General features: G+C 67.1%; 1 protein-coding gene across 1 annotated transcript; it reads left to right on the forward strand.

Moving 5' to 3' along the window:
- Window positions 1-4,140: 4,140 nt before the first annotated feature.
- On the forward strand, window positions 4,141-14,244 carry LOC309684042 (serine protease 27-like; the record flags this gene model as incomplete). The annotated part of the gene is made up of 6 exons (XM_082500005.1): window positions 4,141-4,480; window positions 5,063-5,095; window positions 6,286-6,454; window positions 10,257-10,528; window positions 12,000-12,169; window positions 13,972-14,244. Exons 1-6 carry the CDS (start codon window positions 4,381-4,383, stop codon window positions 14,242-14,244), a joined length of 1,017 nt encoding a protein of 338 aa, XP_082356131.1. The 5' UTR covers window positions 4,141-4,380.
- Window positions 14,245-17,224: the final 2,980 nt, after the last annotated feature.

Consider the following 17,224-nt stretch of genomic DNA (forward strand, 5'->3'; position numbering starts at 1 on the left):
GGCCGCGCTGGGGGCGTGGCCACCGCGATGGGGCCGTGGCTAATGCGGGGGGGACTGGTGCGTCGGGGGCGTGGCCTTCCCCGAAGGGGGGGGCGTGGCTTTCCCCGAGGGGGCGTGGCCTTCCCTGAGGGCCGGGCTTTAATGGCGGCGGATGGGGGGGGAGGGGGGGGGGAAGAGCCGAGCTGAGCCTCCCCGCGGGTGGGAGAGGCTTCCCCGGGGTGGGAGGGGCTTCTCCAGGTGGGCGGAGCTTCCCGCGGACCCCCCCCCGGGCCCCCCCCGGGGTCCCCTTCACCCACCATCGCCGCCGCTCCGCGCTGCCGCCGCCGCTGCCGCCGCCGCGATCCCAGCGGCCCCCGCGGCCGGAAGCGGAAGAGGCGGTAGAAAGGGGCGGTTCTGCGCAGGCGCGCAGCGGAAGCCGCGCGCCGCCTCGCCCTCCTCCGGGCGCCGACTGGAGGAGGGCGCGCGGCGGAGCGCCGCCATCTTGTGAGGGGGCCACTTCCGCCCCCGCCGCCATCTTGTGAGGGGGCCACTTCCGCCGCCGCCGCCATCTTGTGAGGGGCGCGAATGCCGCCGCCGCCATCTTGGGGAGGGCGAAGGGCTGAGGTAAAAGCGCGGGGGGGGGAAGAGGGGGGGAACTGGGGGTTACTGGGGGGGACTGGGAGGGGGGTTGGTGATCGTTGAGGGGGAATTTGGGGGCGGGGGGGTGAAAAGGGGGGTGGTTGGGTGTCTTTGGGGGTCTGTGAGGGGAATTGGGGGGGACTGGGGGGGCTATGGGGGGTGTTGGGGGTCTGAGGGGGTTATTGGGGGTCGGGGGGGGCTATGGGGCGGTGTTGGGGGTCTGAAAGGGGTTATTTGGGGTCTGGGGGGGCTATGGGGCGGTATTGGGGGTCTGGGGGGGCTATGGGGCGGTATTGGGGGTCTGGGGAGGGCTATGGGGTGATATTGGGGGTCTGGGGGGGGCTATGGGGCAGTATTGGGGGTCTGGGGGGGCTATGGGGCGGTATTGGGGGTCTGGGGAGGGCTATGGGGTGATATTGGGGGTCTGGGGGGGGCTATGGGGCAGTATTCGGTGTCTGAGGGGGGTTATTGGGGGTCTGGGGGGGCTATGGGGCAGTATTGGGGGTCTGAGGGGGTTATTTGGGGTCTGGGGGGGGCTATGGGGCGGTATTGGGGGTCTGAGGGGGTTATTGGGGGTCTGAGGGGGATTATTGGGGGTCTGAGGGGGGTTATTTGGGGTCTGGGGGGCTATGGGGCAGTATTGGGGGTCTGAAGGGGGTTATTGGGGGTCTGAGGGGGATTATTGGGGGTCTGAGGGGGGTTATTTGGGGTCTGGGGGGGGCTATGGGGCAGTATTGGGGGTCTGAGGGGGTTATTGGGGGTCTGGGGGGGGCTATGGGGTGATATTGGGGGTCTGGGGGGGGTTATTGGGGGTCTGGGGGGGGCTATGGGGCGGTGTGGGGGGTCTGAGGGGGTTATTGGGGGTCTGAGATGGTTATTGGGGGTCTGGGGGGGGCTATGGGGCGGTGTTGGGGGTCTGAAAGGGGTTATTTGGGGTCTGGGGGGGCTATGGGGCAGTATTGGGGGTCTGGGGGGGCTATGGGGCGGTGTTGGGGGTCTGAGGGGGTTATTGGGGGCCTGAGATGGTTATTGGGGGTCTGGGGGGGGCTATGGGGCGGTGTTGGGGGTCTGAAAGGGGTTATTTGGGGTCTGGGGGGGCTATGGGGCAGTATTGGGGGTCTGGGGGGGCTATGGGGCGGTATTGGGGGTCTGGGGAGGGCTATGGGGTGATATTGGGGGTCTGGGGGGGGCTATGGGGCAGTATTCGGGGTCTGAGGGGGTTATTGGGGGTCTGAGGGGGGTTATTTGGGGTCTGGGGGGGGCTATGGGGCGGTATTGGGGGTCTGGGGGAGGTATTGGGGGTCTGAGGGGGTTATTGGGGGTCTGGGGGGGCTATGGGGCAGTATTGGGGGTCTGAGGGGGTTATTGGGGGTCTGAGGGGGTTATTGGGGGTCTGGGGGGGGCTATGGGGCGGTATTGGGGGTCTGAGGGGGTTATTGGGGGTCTGGGGGGGGACTTGTGGGTCCTGAGTGCCCCATGGAGGGGGGCAGGGTGGAACTTGGGGGTCTGACGGGGGGGGGGGGGGGGATATGTGGGGCAGAGGGGGCACTTGGGGGTCCGTAGTGTGGTGTGTGACATTGGGTGTGTGTCCTTTTCCTCAGCCCCACAAGTTGCGCTGACGGAGTGTGTTGTGCCCCACCCGGCCCCACGGCGCGGCCTGTCGGGACACGGTGAGGCCCCACACCCTGCCCCACACCCTGCCCCACACCCTGCCCCACACCCTGACCCACACCCCCCTTCCGCGGGGCACCCACACCCGGCGGCGGCCGAGAGACCCATAAGTGCCCCCCCAAACCCCCACCTCTGCGCCCCACATCTGCCCCATAAGTGCCCCCAAATCCCCATCTCTGCGCCCCACATCTGCCCCATAAGTGCCCCCCCAACCCCCACCTCTGCGCCCCATATCTGCCCCATAAGTGCCCCCCCAACCCCCACCTCTGCGCCCCATATCTGCCCCATAAGTGCCCCCCCAACCCCCACCTCTGCGCCCCATATCTGCCCCATAAGTGCCCCCCAAACCCCCACCTCTGCGCCCCACTTCTGCCCCATAAGTGCCCCCCAAACCCCCACCTCTGCCCCATAAGTGCCCCCCCAAACCCCCACCTGTGACCCATATCTGCCCCATAAGTGCCCCCCCAAACCCCCACCTCTGCGCCCCACTTCTGCCCCATAAATGCCCCCCCAAACCCCCACCTGTGACCCATATCTGCCCCATAAGTGCCCTCACAAACCCCCACCTCTGTGCCCCATATCTGCCCCATAAGTGCCCCCCCAAACCCCCACCTCTGCGCCCCATATCTGCCCCATAACTGCCCCCCCAAACCCCCACCTCTGTGCCCCACATCTGCCCCATAACTGCCCCCAAACCCCCACCTCTGTGCCCCACATCTGCCCCATAAGTGCCCCCCAAACCTCCACCTCTGTGCCCCACATCTGCCCCATAAGTGCCCCCCAAACCCCCACATCTGCCCCATAAATGTCCCCCCAAACCCACAACTCTGCGCCCCACTTCTGCCCCATAAGTGCCCCCCAAATCCCCATCTCTGCGCCCCACATCTGCCCCATAAGTGCCCCCCCAAACCCCCATCTCTGCGCCCCACATCTACCCCATAAAAGCCCCCCAAACCCCCACATCTGCGCCCCACATCTGCCCCATAACTGCCCCCAAATCCCCACCTCTGCGCCCCACATCTGCCCCATAAGTGCCCCCCCAAACCCACAACTCTGCACCCCACTTCTGCCCCATAAGTGCCCCCCCAAACCCCCACCTCTGTGCCCCACTTCTGCCCCATAAGTGCCCCCCAAACCCCCACCTCTGCGCCCCACATCTGCCCCATAACTGCCCCCCCAACCCCCACCTCTGCACCCCACATCTGCCCCATAAGTGCCCCCCCAAAGCCCCATGTCTGTGCCCCACTTCTGCCCCATAAGTGCCCCCCAAACCCCCACCTCTGTGCCCCACTTCTGCCCCATAAGTGCCCCCCAAACCCCCACGTCTGTGCCCCACTTCTGCCCCATAACTGCCCCCAAACCCCCATCTCTGCGCCCCACATCTGCCCCATAAGTGCCCCCCCAACCCCCACCTCTGCACCCCACTTCTGCCCCATAAGTGCCCCCCAAGCCCCCACCTCTGTGCCCCACTTCTGCCCCATAAGTGCCCCCCAAACCCCCACGTCTGTGCCCCACTTCTGCCCCATAACTGCCCCCAAACCCCCATCTCTGCGCCCCACATCTGCCCCATAAGTGCCCCCCCAACCCCCACCTCTGCACCCCACTTCTGCCCCATAAGTGCCCCCCCAAAGCCCCATGTCTGTGCCCCACTTCTGCCCCATAATTGCCCCCCAAACCCCCACGTCTGTGCCCCACTTCTGCCCCATAAGTGCCCCCCCAACCCCCACCTCTGCACCCCACATCTGCCCCATAAGTGCCCCCCAAACCCCCACATCTGCCCCATAAATGCCCCCCCAAACCCCCACCTCTGTGCCCCACTTCTGCCCCATAAGTACCCCCCAAACCCCCACGTCTGTGCCCCACTTCTGCCCCATAAGTGCCCCCCCAAACCCCCCAGGGGACCCCCGCCGTCCAGGCCCCACATCCGCCCCACACGTCGCCCCACGGCGGCGTGGGCGAACCTGTCGAGTGGCCGGCCCCGCCCCGCCCCGGCCCCGCCCTGCCACGCCCCGCTGCCCCATTTAAGGCGCCCCGCCCGGGGCGTCGGGTTCCCACGCTGTGGGTCGCCAACTTGGGGGGCAGAGGGCCGCCATGGGGACCCCCCACCGCCTCCTCCTCCTCCTCCTCCTCTCCGCCCCACGGCCACACCGGACCCACGGCTGCGATGTGCCCCACAGCATCGGGGTCTCAGGTGGGAGGTGTGGGGCACTTATGGGGCAGATGTGGGGCGCAGAGGTGGGGGTTTGGGGGGCACTTATGGGGCAGATGTGGGGTGCAGAGGGGGTTTGGGGGGCAGTTATGGGGCAGATGTGGGGGTTTGGGGGCACTTATGGGGCAGAAGTGGGGCGCAGAGTTGGGGGCTTGGGGGGCACTTATGGGGCAGATGTGGGGCGCAGAGGTGGGGGTTTGGGGGACACTTATGGGGCAGAAGTGGGGAGCAGAGGTGGGGGTTTGGGGGCAGTTATGGGGCAGAGGTGGGGGTTTGGGGGCACTTATGGGGCAGATATGGGGTGCAGAGGTGGGGTTTGGGGGGCACTTATGGGGCAGATGTGGGGCGCAGAGGTGGGGGTTTGGGGGGCACTTATGGGGCAGATGTGGGGCGCAGAGGTGGAGGTTTGGGGGGGCACTTATGGGGCAGATGTGGGGCGCAGAGGTGGGGGTTTGGGGGGCACTTATGGGGCAGAAGTGGGGCGCAGAGGTGGGGGTTTGGGGGCAGTTATGGGGCAGCTGTGGGGCCGGCGGGGCTGTGGGGTGACTGTCCCCTCCCCCCCAGAGAATGGGACGCAGCTGACGGAGACACAGTTGGGTGAGAACATCCCCCAGTGGTGGCCCCGATGGCCCCCAATGTCCCCCAATGTCCCCAAGATGTCCCCCTGTCCCCCCCGGTGTCCCCAAAGGTCCCCCACAGTGTCCCCACAGTGTCCTCCTGCCCCCCCCCCGGTGTTCCCCTGTCCCCCCCGGTGTCCCCATGTCCCCACAGTGTCCCCAACGTGTCCCCACGTCCCCCCCGGTGTCCCCATGTCCCCCAGGTTGACCTGGTGTCCCCCTGTCCCCCACAGTGTCCCCATGTCCCCCCGGTGTCCCCAAAGGTCCCCCACAGTGTCCCCCCGGTGTCCTCCTGCCCCCCCCCGGTGTCCCCCTGTCCCCCCCGGTGTCCCCACGTCCCCCCCGGTGTCCCCACGTCCCCCGGGTTGACCTGGTGTCCCCCTGTCCCCACAGTGTCCCCACAGTGTCCCCCTGTCCCCCACAGTGTCCCCATGTCCCCACAGTGTCCCCACAGTGTCCCCCTGTCCCCCCCGGTGTCCCCATGTCCCCACAGTGTCCCCAACGTGTCCCCACGTCCCCCCCGGTGTCCCCATGTCCACCAGGTTGACCTGGTGTCCCCCTGTCCCCCACAGTGTCCCCAAAGGTCCCCCACAGTGTCCCCACGGTGTCCTCCTGCCCCCCCTGGTGTCCCCATATCCCCACGTCCCCCACAGTGTCCCCATGTCCCCAACGTGTCCCCAACGTGTCCCCACGTCCCCCGGGTTGACCTGATGTCCCCCTGTCCCCCCCGGTGTCCCCCTGTCCCCAACGTGTCCCCATGTCCCCACGGTGTCCCCAAAGGTCCCCCACAGTGTCCCCACGGTGTCCCCCTGTCCCCCACAGTGTCCCCAACCTGTCCCCACATCCCCCATGGTGCCCTCCTGCCCCCCACGGTGTCCCCATGTCCCCACGGTGTCCCCAAAGGTCCCCCACACCCCCCAAGATGTCCCCACATCCCCCGGGTTGACCTGGTGTCCCCCGGTGTCCCCCTGTCCCCAACGTGTCCCCACATCCCTCGGGGTGTCCTCCTGGCCCCCCCGGTGTCCCCATGTCCCCACGGTGTCCCCAAAGGTCCCCCACAGTGTCCCCACGGTGTCTTCCTGCCCCCAACGTGTCCCCACGTCCCCCCCGGTGTCCCCACGTCCCCCCACGTCCCCCGCTGACCCCCGTGTCCCCATGTCCCCCCCCCAGTGTGCGGTCGGCCGCGGGCCAGCGGGGTCCTGCGCAACGTGGGGGGGGAGGACGCGGGGGCGGGGGAGTGGCCCTGGCAGGGCAGCCTCCTGCGCCGCGGGACCCACGTCTGTGGGGTGTCCCTGGTGGCCCCCCAGTGGGTCCTCACCGCCGCCCACTGCTTCCAGGCGTGAGTAACCCGGGCGCCGTGGGGCAGGGCTGGGGGGCGGGACGGGTTATGGGGTCTCCAGGGCGCCGTGGGGCAGGGCTGGGGGGCGGGACAGGTTATGGGGTCTTCATGGGGCTGTGGGGTGGTGGGACCTGCTGTGGGGCAAGAGAACATGGTGGTGGGACCAGTTATGGGGTCTCCAGGGCGCCGTGGGGCAGGGCTGGGGGGCGGGATGTGTTATGGGGTCTCCATAGGGCCGTGGGGTGGTGGGACCTGCTGTGGGGTCTCCATGGGGCCGTGGGGCAGGGCTGGGTGGCAGGATGTGTTATGGGGTCTTCAGGGCGCCGTGGGGCAGGGCTGGGGGGCGGGATGTGTTATGGGGTCTCCAGGGGGCTGTGGGGCAGGGGTGGAGGGCAGGACGGGTTATGGGGTCTCCATAGGGCTGTGGGGTGGTGGGACCTGCTGTGGGGCAAGAGAACATGGTGGTGGGACCAGTTATGGAGTCTCCAGGGGGCTGTGGGGCAGGGCTGGGGGGCGGGACGGGTTATGGGGTCTCCAGGGCGCCGTGGGGCAGGGCTGGGGGGCGGGACGGGTTGTGGGGTCTTCATGGGGCTGTGGGGTGGTGGGACCTGCTGTGGGGCAAGAGAACATGGTGGTGGGACCAGTTATGGGGTCTCCAGGGGGCCGTGGGGCAGGGCTGGGGGACGGGACGGGTTATGGGGTCTCCAGGGCGCCGTGGGGCAGGGGTGGGGGGCGGGACAGGTTATGGGGTCTCCATAGGGCTGTGGGGTGGTGGGACCTGCTGTGGGGCAAGAGAACATGGTGGTGGGACCAGTTATGGAGTCTCCAGGGGGCTGTGGGGCAGGGCTGGGGGGCGGGACGGGTTATGGGGTCTCCATAGGGCCGCAGGGTGGTGGGACCTGCTGTGGGGTCTCCATGGGGCCGTGGGGCAGGGGAAGGGGGTGGGGGGACCAGTTACGGAGTCTCCAGGGGGCCGTGGGGCAGGGCTGGGGGGCGGGACGGGTTATGGAGTCTCCAGGGGGCTGTGGGGCAGGGCTGGGGGGCGGGACGGGTTGTGGGGTCTTCATGGGGCTGTGGGGTGGTGGGACCTGCTGTGGGGCAAGAGAACATGGTGGTGGGACCAGTTATGGAGTCTCCAGGGGGCCGTGGGGCAGGGGTGGGGGGCGGGACGGGTTGTGGGGTCTCCATGGGGCCGTGGGGCAGGGCTGGGGGGCGGGACGGGTTGTGGGGTCTTCATGGGGCTGTGGGGTGGTGGGACCTGCTGTGGGGCAAGAGAACATGGTGGTGGGACCAGTTATGGAGTCTCCAGGAGGCCGTGGGGCAGGGCTGGGGGGTGGGATGTGTTATGGGGTCTCCATAGGGCCGTGGGGTGGTGGGACCTGCTGTGGGGTCTCCATGGGGCCGTGGGGCAGGGGAAGGGGGTGGTGGGACGTGTTATGGGGTCTCCAGGGGGCCGTGGGGCAGGGGTGGGGAGCGGGACATGTTATGGGGTCTCCAGGGGGCTGTGGGGCAGGGGTGGAGAGCAGGACAGGTTATGGGGTCTTCATGGGGCCGTGGGGTGGTGGGACCTGCTGTGGGGTCTCCAGGGGGCCGTGGGGCAGGGGAAGGGGGTGGTGGGACCAGTTACGGAGTCTCCAGGGGGCCGTGGGGCAGGGCTGGGGGGCAGGACGGGTTATGGGGTATTCATGGGGCCGTGGGGTGGTGGGACCTGCTGTGGGGCAAGAGAACATGGTGGTGGGACCAGTTATGGAGTCTCCAGGGGGCCGTGGGGCAGGGCTGGGGGGCAGGATGGGTTATGGGGTCTCCATAGGGCCGTGGGGTGGTGGGACCTGCTGTGGGGTCTCCATGGGGCCGTGGGGCAGAGGAAGGGGGTGGGGGGACCAGTTGTGGGTCTGTGGTGATGGACAGACCCAACAGTGGCCAAGAGCACCCAATGGTGGCCGAGGGCACCCAACGGTGGCCGAGGTGACCCAACGGTGGCCAAGAGCACCCAATGGTGGCTGAGGGCACCCAGTGGTGGCCAAGGGCACCCAATGGTGGCCAAGAGCACCCAACGGTGACCGAGGGCACCCAATGGTAGCCGAGAGCACCCAACGGTGGCCAAGGTGACCCAACGGTGGCCAAGAGCACCCAATGATGGCCGAGGGCACCCAATGGTAGCCGCGGGCACCCAACGGTGGCCAAGGTGACCCAACGGTGGCCAAGAGCACCCAACGGTGACCGAGGGCACCCAGTGGTAGCCAAGGTGACCCAACGGTGGCCAAGGTGACCCAACGGTGACCAAGAGCACCCAACGGTGGCCAAGGGCACCCAATGGTGGCCGAGGGCACCCAATGGTAGCCAAGGTGACCCAACGGTGACCAAGAGCACCCAACGGTGGCTGAGGGCACCCAATGGTGTGCAAGGTGGCCCAACGGTGCAACGGTGGCCAAGAGCACCCAACGGTAGCCGAGGGCACCCAACGGTGGCCAAGGTGACCCAACGGTGGCCAAGAGCACCCAACGGTGGCCGATGGCACCCAACGGTAGCCGAGGGCACCCAACAGTAGCCAAGGTGACCCAATGGTGGCCGAGGGCACCCAACGGTGGCCAAGGTGACCCAACGGTGGCCAAGAGCACCCAACGGTGGCCGAGGGCACCCAACGGTGGCCGAGGTGACCCAACGGTGGCCAAGAGCACCCAATGATGGCCGAGGGCACCCAATGGTAGCCAAGGGCACCCAACGGTGGCCAAGGTGACCCAACGGTGGCCAAGAGCACCCAATGATGGCCGAGGGCACCCAATGGTAGCCAAGGTGACCCAACGGTGGCCAAGAGCACCCAACGGTGGCCGAGGGCACCCAACGGTGGCCAAGGTGACCCAACGGTGGCCAAGAGCACCCAACGGTGGCCGAGGGCACCCAATAGTAGCCAAGGGCACCCAACAGCGGCCAAGGTGACCCAACGGTGGCCAAGAGCACCCAATGATGGCCGAGGGCACCCAATGGTAGCCAAGGTGACCCAACGGTGGCCAAGGTGACCCAACGGTGGCCGAGGGCACCCAACGGTGGCCAAGGGCACCCAATGGTAGCCAAGGTGACCCAACGGTGGCCAAGGTGACCCAACGGTGGCCAAGAGCACCCAACGGTGGCCGAGGGCACCCAACGGTGGCCAAGGGCACCCAACGGTAGCCAAGGTGACCCAACGGTGACCAAGGTGACCCAACGGTGGCCAAGGGCACCCAACAGTGGCCAAGAGCACCCAATGGTGGCTGAGGGCACCCAGTGGTGGCCAAGGTGACCCAACGGTGGCCAAGGTGACCCAACGGTGGCCAATGGCACCCAACGGTGGCCAAGAGCACCCAACGGTGGCCAATGGCACCCAACGGTGGCCAAGAGCACCCAACGGTGACCGAGGGCACCCAGTGGTAGCCAAGGTGACCCAACGGTGGCCAAGGTGACCCAACGGTGGCCAAGAGCACCCAACGGTGGCCGATGGCACCCAACGGTAGCCGAGGGCACCCAACAGTAGCCAAGGTGACCCAACGGTGGCCGAGGGCACCCAACGGTAGCCAAGGTGACCCAACGGTGGCCAAGGGCACCCAATGGTAGCCAAGGTGACCCAACGGTGGCCAAGAGCACCCAACGGTGGCCGATGGCACCCAACGGTAGCCGAGGGCACCCAACAGTAGCCAAGGTGACCCAACGGTGACCAAGAGCACCCAACGGTGGCCAAGGTGACCTAATGGTGGCCGAGGGCACCCAATGGTAGCCAAAGTGACCCACCGGTGGCCAAGAGCACCCTTCCCCCCCCCGTTGTCCGCAGGAGCCGGGACCCGCGCCTCTACTCCGTCCTCTTGGGAGTGCGGGAGTTATCCGGGCCAGCGGGGCCGGGGCTGAGCGTGCCCTTGAGCCGCCTCCTGCCCCACCCGGCCTACGCCGGCGAAGCCACCAGCGGGGACATCGCCTTGGGCCAGTTGGCCTGGCCCGTCCCCTTCGGGGCCACCATCCTGCCCGTCTGCCTCCCCGCCCCCACCCTGCGCTTCCCCCCCGGCACCCGCTGCGTGGCCACCGGCTGGGGGGACATCCAGGAGGGAGGTGAGGGGGCAAGCGGGGCGGGGGGGGCGGGCAAGCGGAGGGGGAGGGCAAGCAAAGGGGGGTGGAGGGCAACAAACAGGGTTGGAGGGCAACCAACGGGGGTGGAGGGCAATCAAGTGGGATGGAGGGCCACCAGTGGGGTTGGAGGGCAAGCAGCGGGGGTTGAGGGCAACCAACGGGGGTGGGAAGTGGGATGGAGGGCAACCAACGGGGGTAGAGGGCAACAAACAGGGTTGGAGGGCAATCAAGTGGGATGGAGGGCAACCAAGGGGGTTGGAGGGCAACCAAGGGGGGTGGAGGGCAATCAAGTGGGATGGAGGGCAACCAACAGGGTTGGAGGGCAACCAAGGGGGTTGGAGGGCAACCAATGGGGGTGGAGGGCAACCAATGGGGTTGGAGGGCAACCAACGGGGGTGGAGGGCAACAAACGGGGTTGGAGGGCAACCAATGGGGTTGGAGGGCAACAAATGGGGTTGGAGGGCAACCAATGGGGGTGGGAAGTGGGATGGAGGGCCATCAACGGGGGTTGAGGGCAACCAACGGGGGTGGAGGGCAACCAATGGGGGTTGAGGGCAACCAATGGGAGTGGGCAAGTGGGATGGAGGGCAACCAACGGGGGTGGAGGGCAATCAAGTGGGATGGAGGGCCATCAACGGGGTTGGAGGGCAACCAATGGGGTTGGAGGGCAACCAACAGGGGTGGAGGGCAATCAAGTGGGATGGAGGGCCATCAACGGGGTTGGAGGGCAACCAACGGGGTTGGAGGGCAATCAATGGGGGTGGAGGGCAACCAATGGGGGTTGAGGGCAACAAACAGGGTTGGAGGGCAACCAACAGGGGTGGAGGGCAACCAACGGGGGTGGACGGCAACCAATGGGGGTGGGAAGTGGGATGGAGGGCAACCAACGGGGATTGAGGGCAACCAACAGGGTTGGAGGGCAACCAACAGGGTTGGAGGGCAACCAACGGGGGTGGAGGGCAACAAACGGGGTTGGAGGGCAACCAACGGGGGTGGAGGGCAACCAATGGGGGTTGAGGGCAACCAACAGGGGTGGAGGGCAATCAAGTGGGATGGAGGGCCAGCAATGGGGTTGGAGGGCAACCAACGGGGGTGGACGGCAACCAATGGGGGTGGGAAGTGGGATGGAGGGCAACCAACGGGGGTTGAGGGCAACCAACGGGGGTGGAGGGCAGTCAAGTGGGATGGAGGGCAACCAACAGGGGTGGAGGGCAACCAATGGGGGTGGGAAGTGGGATGGAGGGCAACCAACGGGGGTGGAGGGCAACCAACAGGGTTGGAGGGCAACCAATGGGGTTGGAGGGCAATCAAGTGGGATGGAGGACACCCCCCCTCCCCTGCTGAGGTGCGGGCGGGCTGGGGGTGGGGCCAGCGGGTGACCCCGCCCCCTTACCCCGCCCCCCTGACCCCGCCCCCCCCTGACCCCGCCCCCCCTGACCCCGCCCCCCCGCAGAGGACCTGCCCTCCCCCCGGCGGCTGCAGAAGCTGGAGGTGCCCATCATGGCCCTGAGCCGCTGCCGCCGCCTCTACGGGCGGGACATGGGCCGCGCCCTCCCGCCCCGCCCCATCCAGGACGACATGATCTGCGCCGGCTACGCCCAGGGCCGCAAGGACACCTGCAAGGTGGGGCGGGGCCCCCCGGACCCACATCCCCCCCCCCGGGACCCACAACCCCCTCCTGGGACCCACATCCCCCCCCCGGGACCCACAACCCCCTCCGGGACCCACAACCCATCGGGGGCACCGACATCCTTTGGGGATCCACCAAAACTCCTGGTGACCCCCATGGTGACCCCACTCCCACCCCGTGACCCACATCCCCCCCTGGGACCCACAACCACCCCCCTGTGACCCACAACCCCCTCCTGGGACCCACAACCCCCCCCGGGACCCACAACCCCTCCTGGGACCCACAACCCATCGGGGGCACCGACGTCCTTTGGGGATCCACCAAAGCTCCCGGTGACCCCCATGGTGGCCCCACCCCGTGACCCACAACCCCTCCTGTGACCCACAACCCCTTCTGGGACCCACAACCCCCCCTGGGACCCACAACCCCCCCCGGGACCCACAACCCATCGGGGGCACCGACATCCTTTGGGGATCCACCAAAGCTCAACCTCCCGCTGGCCCCACCCCCTGGTGACCCCCAACCTCCTGGTGGCCCCACCCTGTGACCCACATCCCCCCCCGGGACCCACAACCCCCTCTGGGACCCACAACCCATCGGGGGCACCGACATCCTTTGGGGATCCACCAAAGCTCAACCTCCCGGTGACCCCCATTGCCCCCCAACCCCCATTGACCCCCAACCCCCATTGACCCCCATTGACCCCCAACCCCTTGGTGACCCCCAACCCCTTGATGACCCCCAACCCCTTGGTGACCCCCAACCCCCATTGACCCCCAACCCCCCATTGACCCCCATTGACCCCCAACCCCTTGATGACCCCCAACCTCTTCTTGACCCCCTCCCCCCCATCACCCTCCTCCACCCCCCCACCCCCCATTGACCCCCAACCCCTTGGTGACCCCCAACCCCTTGATGACCTCCATTGACCCCCAACCCCTTGGTGACCCCCAATTCCCCATTGACCCCCAACCCCTTGGTGTCCCCCAACCCTTTGGTGACCCCCAACCCCCATTGACCCCCATTGACCCCCAACCCCTTGGTGACCCCCAACCCCCCGGTGACCCCCAACCCCCCATTGACCCCCATTGCCCCCAACCCCTTGATGACCCCCAACCCCTTGGTGACCCCCAACCCCCCATTGCCCCCAACCCCTTGATGACCCCCAACCCCCCCTTGACCCCCAACCTCTTGATGACCCCCAACCCCCCCTTGACCCCCAACCTCTTGATGACCCCCAACCCCTTGATGACCTCCAACCCCCATTGACCCCCAACCCCCATTGACCCCCAACCCCTTGGTGACCCCCAACCCCTTGATGACCTCCATTGACCCCCAACCCCTTGATGACCCCCAACCCCCATTGACCCCCAACCCCCATTGACCCCCATTGACCCCCAACCCCTCATTGACCCCCATTGCCCCCAACCCCTTGATGACCCCCAACCCCTTGATGACCCCCAACCCCCCATTGCCCCCCAACCTCTTCTTGACCCCCTCCCCCCCATCACCCTCCTCCACCCCCCCACCCCCCCCTTGACCCCCAACCCCTTGGTGACCCCCAACCCCCATTGACCCCCATTGCCCCCAACCCCTTGATGACCCCCAACCCCCATTGACCCCCAACCCCTTGATGACCTCCATTGACCCCCAACCTCTTGATGACCCCCAACCCCCATTGCCCCCCAACCTCTTCATGACCCCCTCCCCCCCATCACCCTCCTCCACCCCCCCACCCCCCCCTTGACCTTTGACCCCCCCCGTGACCCCCTTCCCTCCCCCCCTCCCCCCCCAGGGCGACTCCGGGGGGCCACTGGTGTGCCGGGCGGGGCCCCGCTGGGTACTGGTGGGCATCGTCAGTTGGGGGGAGGGCTGCGCCGTGCCCAACCGCCCCGGCGTCTACACCCGCGTCAGCGCCTACGCCCATTGGCTGGCGCCCCGCGCCCCGGGCGTGGCCTTCCTCCGCCCCGAGGGCCCCGCCCCCGCCAGCCGCGCCCGCCCCGCCCCCGCCCCCACCGTCATCGTCGTCGTCGTCGTCGTCATGGGCGGCGCAGGGGCGGCGCTCTGATGTCACCCCAGAGAGCCCACAGGGGACCCACAGGCCCCATAGGGGACCCCCAACGCCCCATAGGGGACCCACAGAGCCTATAGGGGACCCACAGAGCCTATAGGGGACACCCAACACCCTATAGAGGACCCATAGAGCCCATAGGGGACCCCAAAGACCCTATAGGGGACCCAAAGACCCTATAGGGGACCCCAACACCCCATAGGGGACCCACAGACCCCATAGGGGACCCTCAACACCCCATAGGGGACCCACAGACCCCATAGGGGACCCCCAACACCCCATAGGGGACCCATAAACACCACAGGGGACCCACAGGCCCCATAGGGGACCCACAGACCCCATAGGGGACCCGTAGACCCCATAGGGGACCCACAGAGCCTATAGGGGAACCCAAAGACCCCATAGGAGACCCAAAGACCCTATAGGGGACCCCCAACACCCCATAGGGGACCCATAGACCCCATAGGGGACCCCCAATGCCCCATAGGGGACCCCAAAGACCCTATAGGGGACCCCAACACCCTATAGAGGACCCATAGACCCCATAGGGGACCCATAGACCCCATAGGGGACCCACCGAGCCCACAGGGGACCCATAGACCCCATAGGGGACCCCCAACACCCCATAGGGGACCCATAGACCCCATAGGGGACCCCAAAGACCCCATAGGGGACCCCAAAGACCCTATAGGAGACCCAAAGACCCTATAGGGGACCCACAGAGCCCACAGGGGACCCACAGGCCCCATAGGGGACCCAAAGACCCTATAGGGGACCCCCAACACCCCATAGGGGACCCAAAGACCCCATAGGAGACCCAAAGACCCTATAGGGGACCCCAAAGACCCTATAGGGGACCCCCAAAGACCCTATAGGGGACCCCCAACACCCCATAGGGGACCCATAAACCCCACAGGGGACCCACAGGCCCCATAGGGGACCCACAGACCCCATAGGGGACCCGTAGACCCCATAGGGGACCCACAGAGCCTATAGGGGAACCCAAAGACCCCATAGGAGACCCCCAACACCCCATAGGGGACCCATAAACCCCATAGGGGACCCCAAAGATCCTATAGGAGACCCAAAGACCCCATAGGGGACCCACAGAGCCTATAGGGGACCCCAAAGACCCTATAGGGGACCCCAACACCCCATAGGGGACCCACAGAGCCTATAGGGGACCCCCAACACCCCATAGGGGACCCACAGACCCCATAGGGGACCCATAAACCCCACAGGGGACCCACAGGCCCCATAGGGGACCTCAAAGACCCTATAGGGGACCCAAAGACCCCATAGGGGACCCCCAACACCCCATAGGGGACCCATAAACCCCACAGGGGACCCACAGGCCCCATAGGGGACCCCCAACACCCCATAGGGGACCCACAGACCCCATAGGGGACCTCAAAGACCCTATAGGGGACCCAAAGACCCCATAGGAGACCCAAAGACCCTATAGGAGACCCAAAGACCCCATAGGGGGAACCCACAGAGCCTATAGGGGACCCCCAACACCCTATAGAGGACCCATAGAGCCCATAGGGGACCCATAGACCCCATAGGGGACCCAAAGACCCTATAGGGGACCCACAGAGCCCATAGGGGACCCCCAACACCCCATAGGGGACCCATAGACCCCATAGGGGACCCACCGAGCCCACAGGGGACCCACAGGCCCCATAGGGGACCCCAACACCCCATAGGGGACCCAAAGACCCTATAGGAGACCCAAAGACCCTATAGGGGACCCCCAACACCCTATAGAGGACCCATAGAGCCCATAGGGGACCCTCAACACCCCATAGGGGACCCACAGACCCCATAGGGGACCCAAAGACCCTATAGGGGACCCCAACACCCCATAGGGGACCCACAGACCCCATAGGGGACCCTCAACACCCCATAGGGGACCCACAGACCCCATAGGGGACCCACAGAGCCCATAGGGGACTCCAAAGACCCCATAGGGGACCCCAAAGACCCTATAGGAGACCCAAAGACCCTATAGGGGACCCCCAACACCCCATAGGGGACCCATAGACCCCATAGGGGGACCCCACAGAGCCCTTAGGGTCCCATAGACCCCATAAGGGACCCGTAGACCCCATAGGGGACCCCCAGACCCCCATAGGGGACCCCAAAGACCCTATAGAGGACCCATAGAGCCTATAGGGGACCCCCAACACCCTATAGAGGACCCATAGAGCCCATAGGGGACCCCCAACACCCCATAGGGGACCCCCAGAGCCCATAGGGGACCCAAAGACCCTATAGGAGACCCAAAGACCCTATAGGGGACCCACAGACCCCATAGGGGACCCACAGACCCTATAGGAGGACCCCAAAGTCCTATAGGAGACCCCGAACCCCCTATAGGGCCCTCCCAAACCCCCCGTTTCTCCCCCCAAATAAAACCCCAAAAACCCCCGGGGGGGGGGGGGGGGGAGGGGGGACCTCCCCCGCCCCTCCCCCCCCTCCCCCCCCCCCCCCGGGGGCCGCGAGAAATAAACGGAAATGGGGGAAAAAGCGGCAGATTTGGGCCCCGCGTGTTTCATAGGGGGGGCGTGGCCTCGGGGAGGGGGCGTGGCCTCAGGGGGAGGGGGCGTGGGCCTCAGGGGAGGGGGGGCGCGACCCCGGGGGGGGTGCGGCGAGGAGGGGGCGTGGCCAGAGGGGGAACGGGGGCGTGGCCGGAGGGGTGGGGGGAGGGGTCAGGAAGGGGTGAGGCGCCTCTCGCCGCTGATTGGCTGCGGCGGGCGGGGGTGGGCGTGGGCCGGAGGGGAGGGGGGCCGCGGTCAGGAAGGGGTGCGGCGCCTCTCGCCGCTGATTGGCTGCGGCGGGCGGGGGTGGGCGTGGCCCCCCCCCCACGTGACACTGTTCCCCCCCCGGGGAGGTGAGTGCGGTCCTCTTTGGGGGGGGGGAGATGTGGGGCAGCCCCATAGATGTGGGTCCGGGGGGTATGTGGGTCTGGGGG

Source organism: Vanellus vanellus (assembly GCF_965231255.1).
Source record: "Vanellus vanellus genome assembly, contig: HAP1_SCAFFOLD_2152, whole genome shotgun sequence".
NCBI classification, from domain to species: domain Eukaryota; kingdom Metazoa; phylum Chordata; class Aves; order Charadriiformes; family Charadriidae; genus Vanellus; species Vanellus vanellus.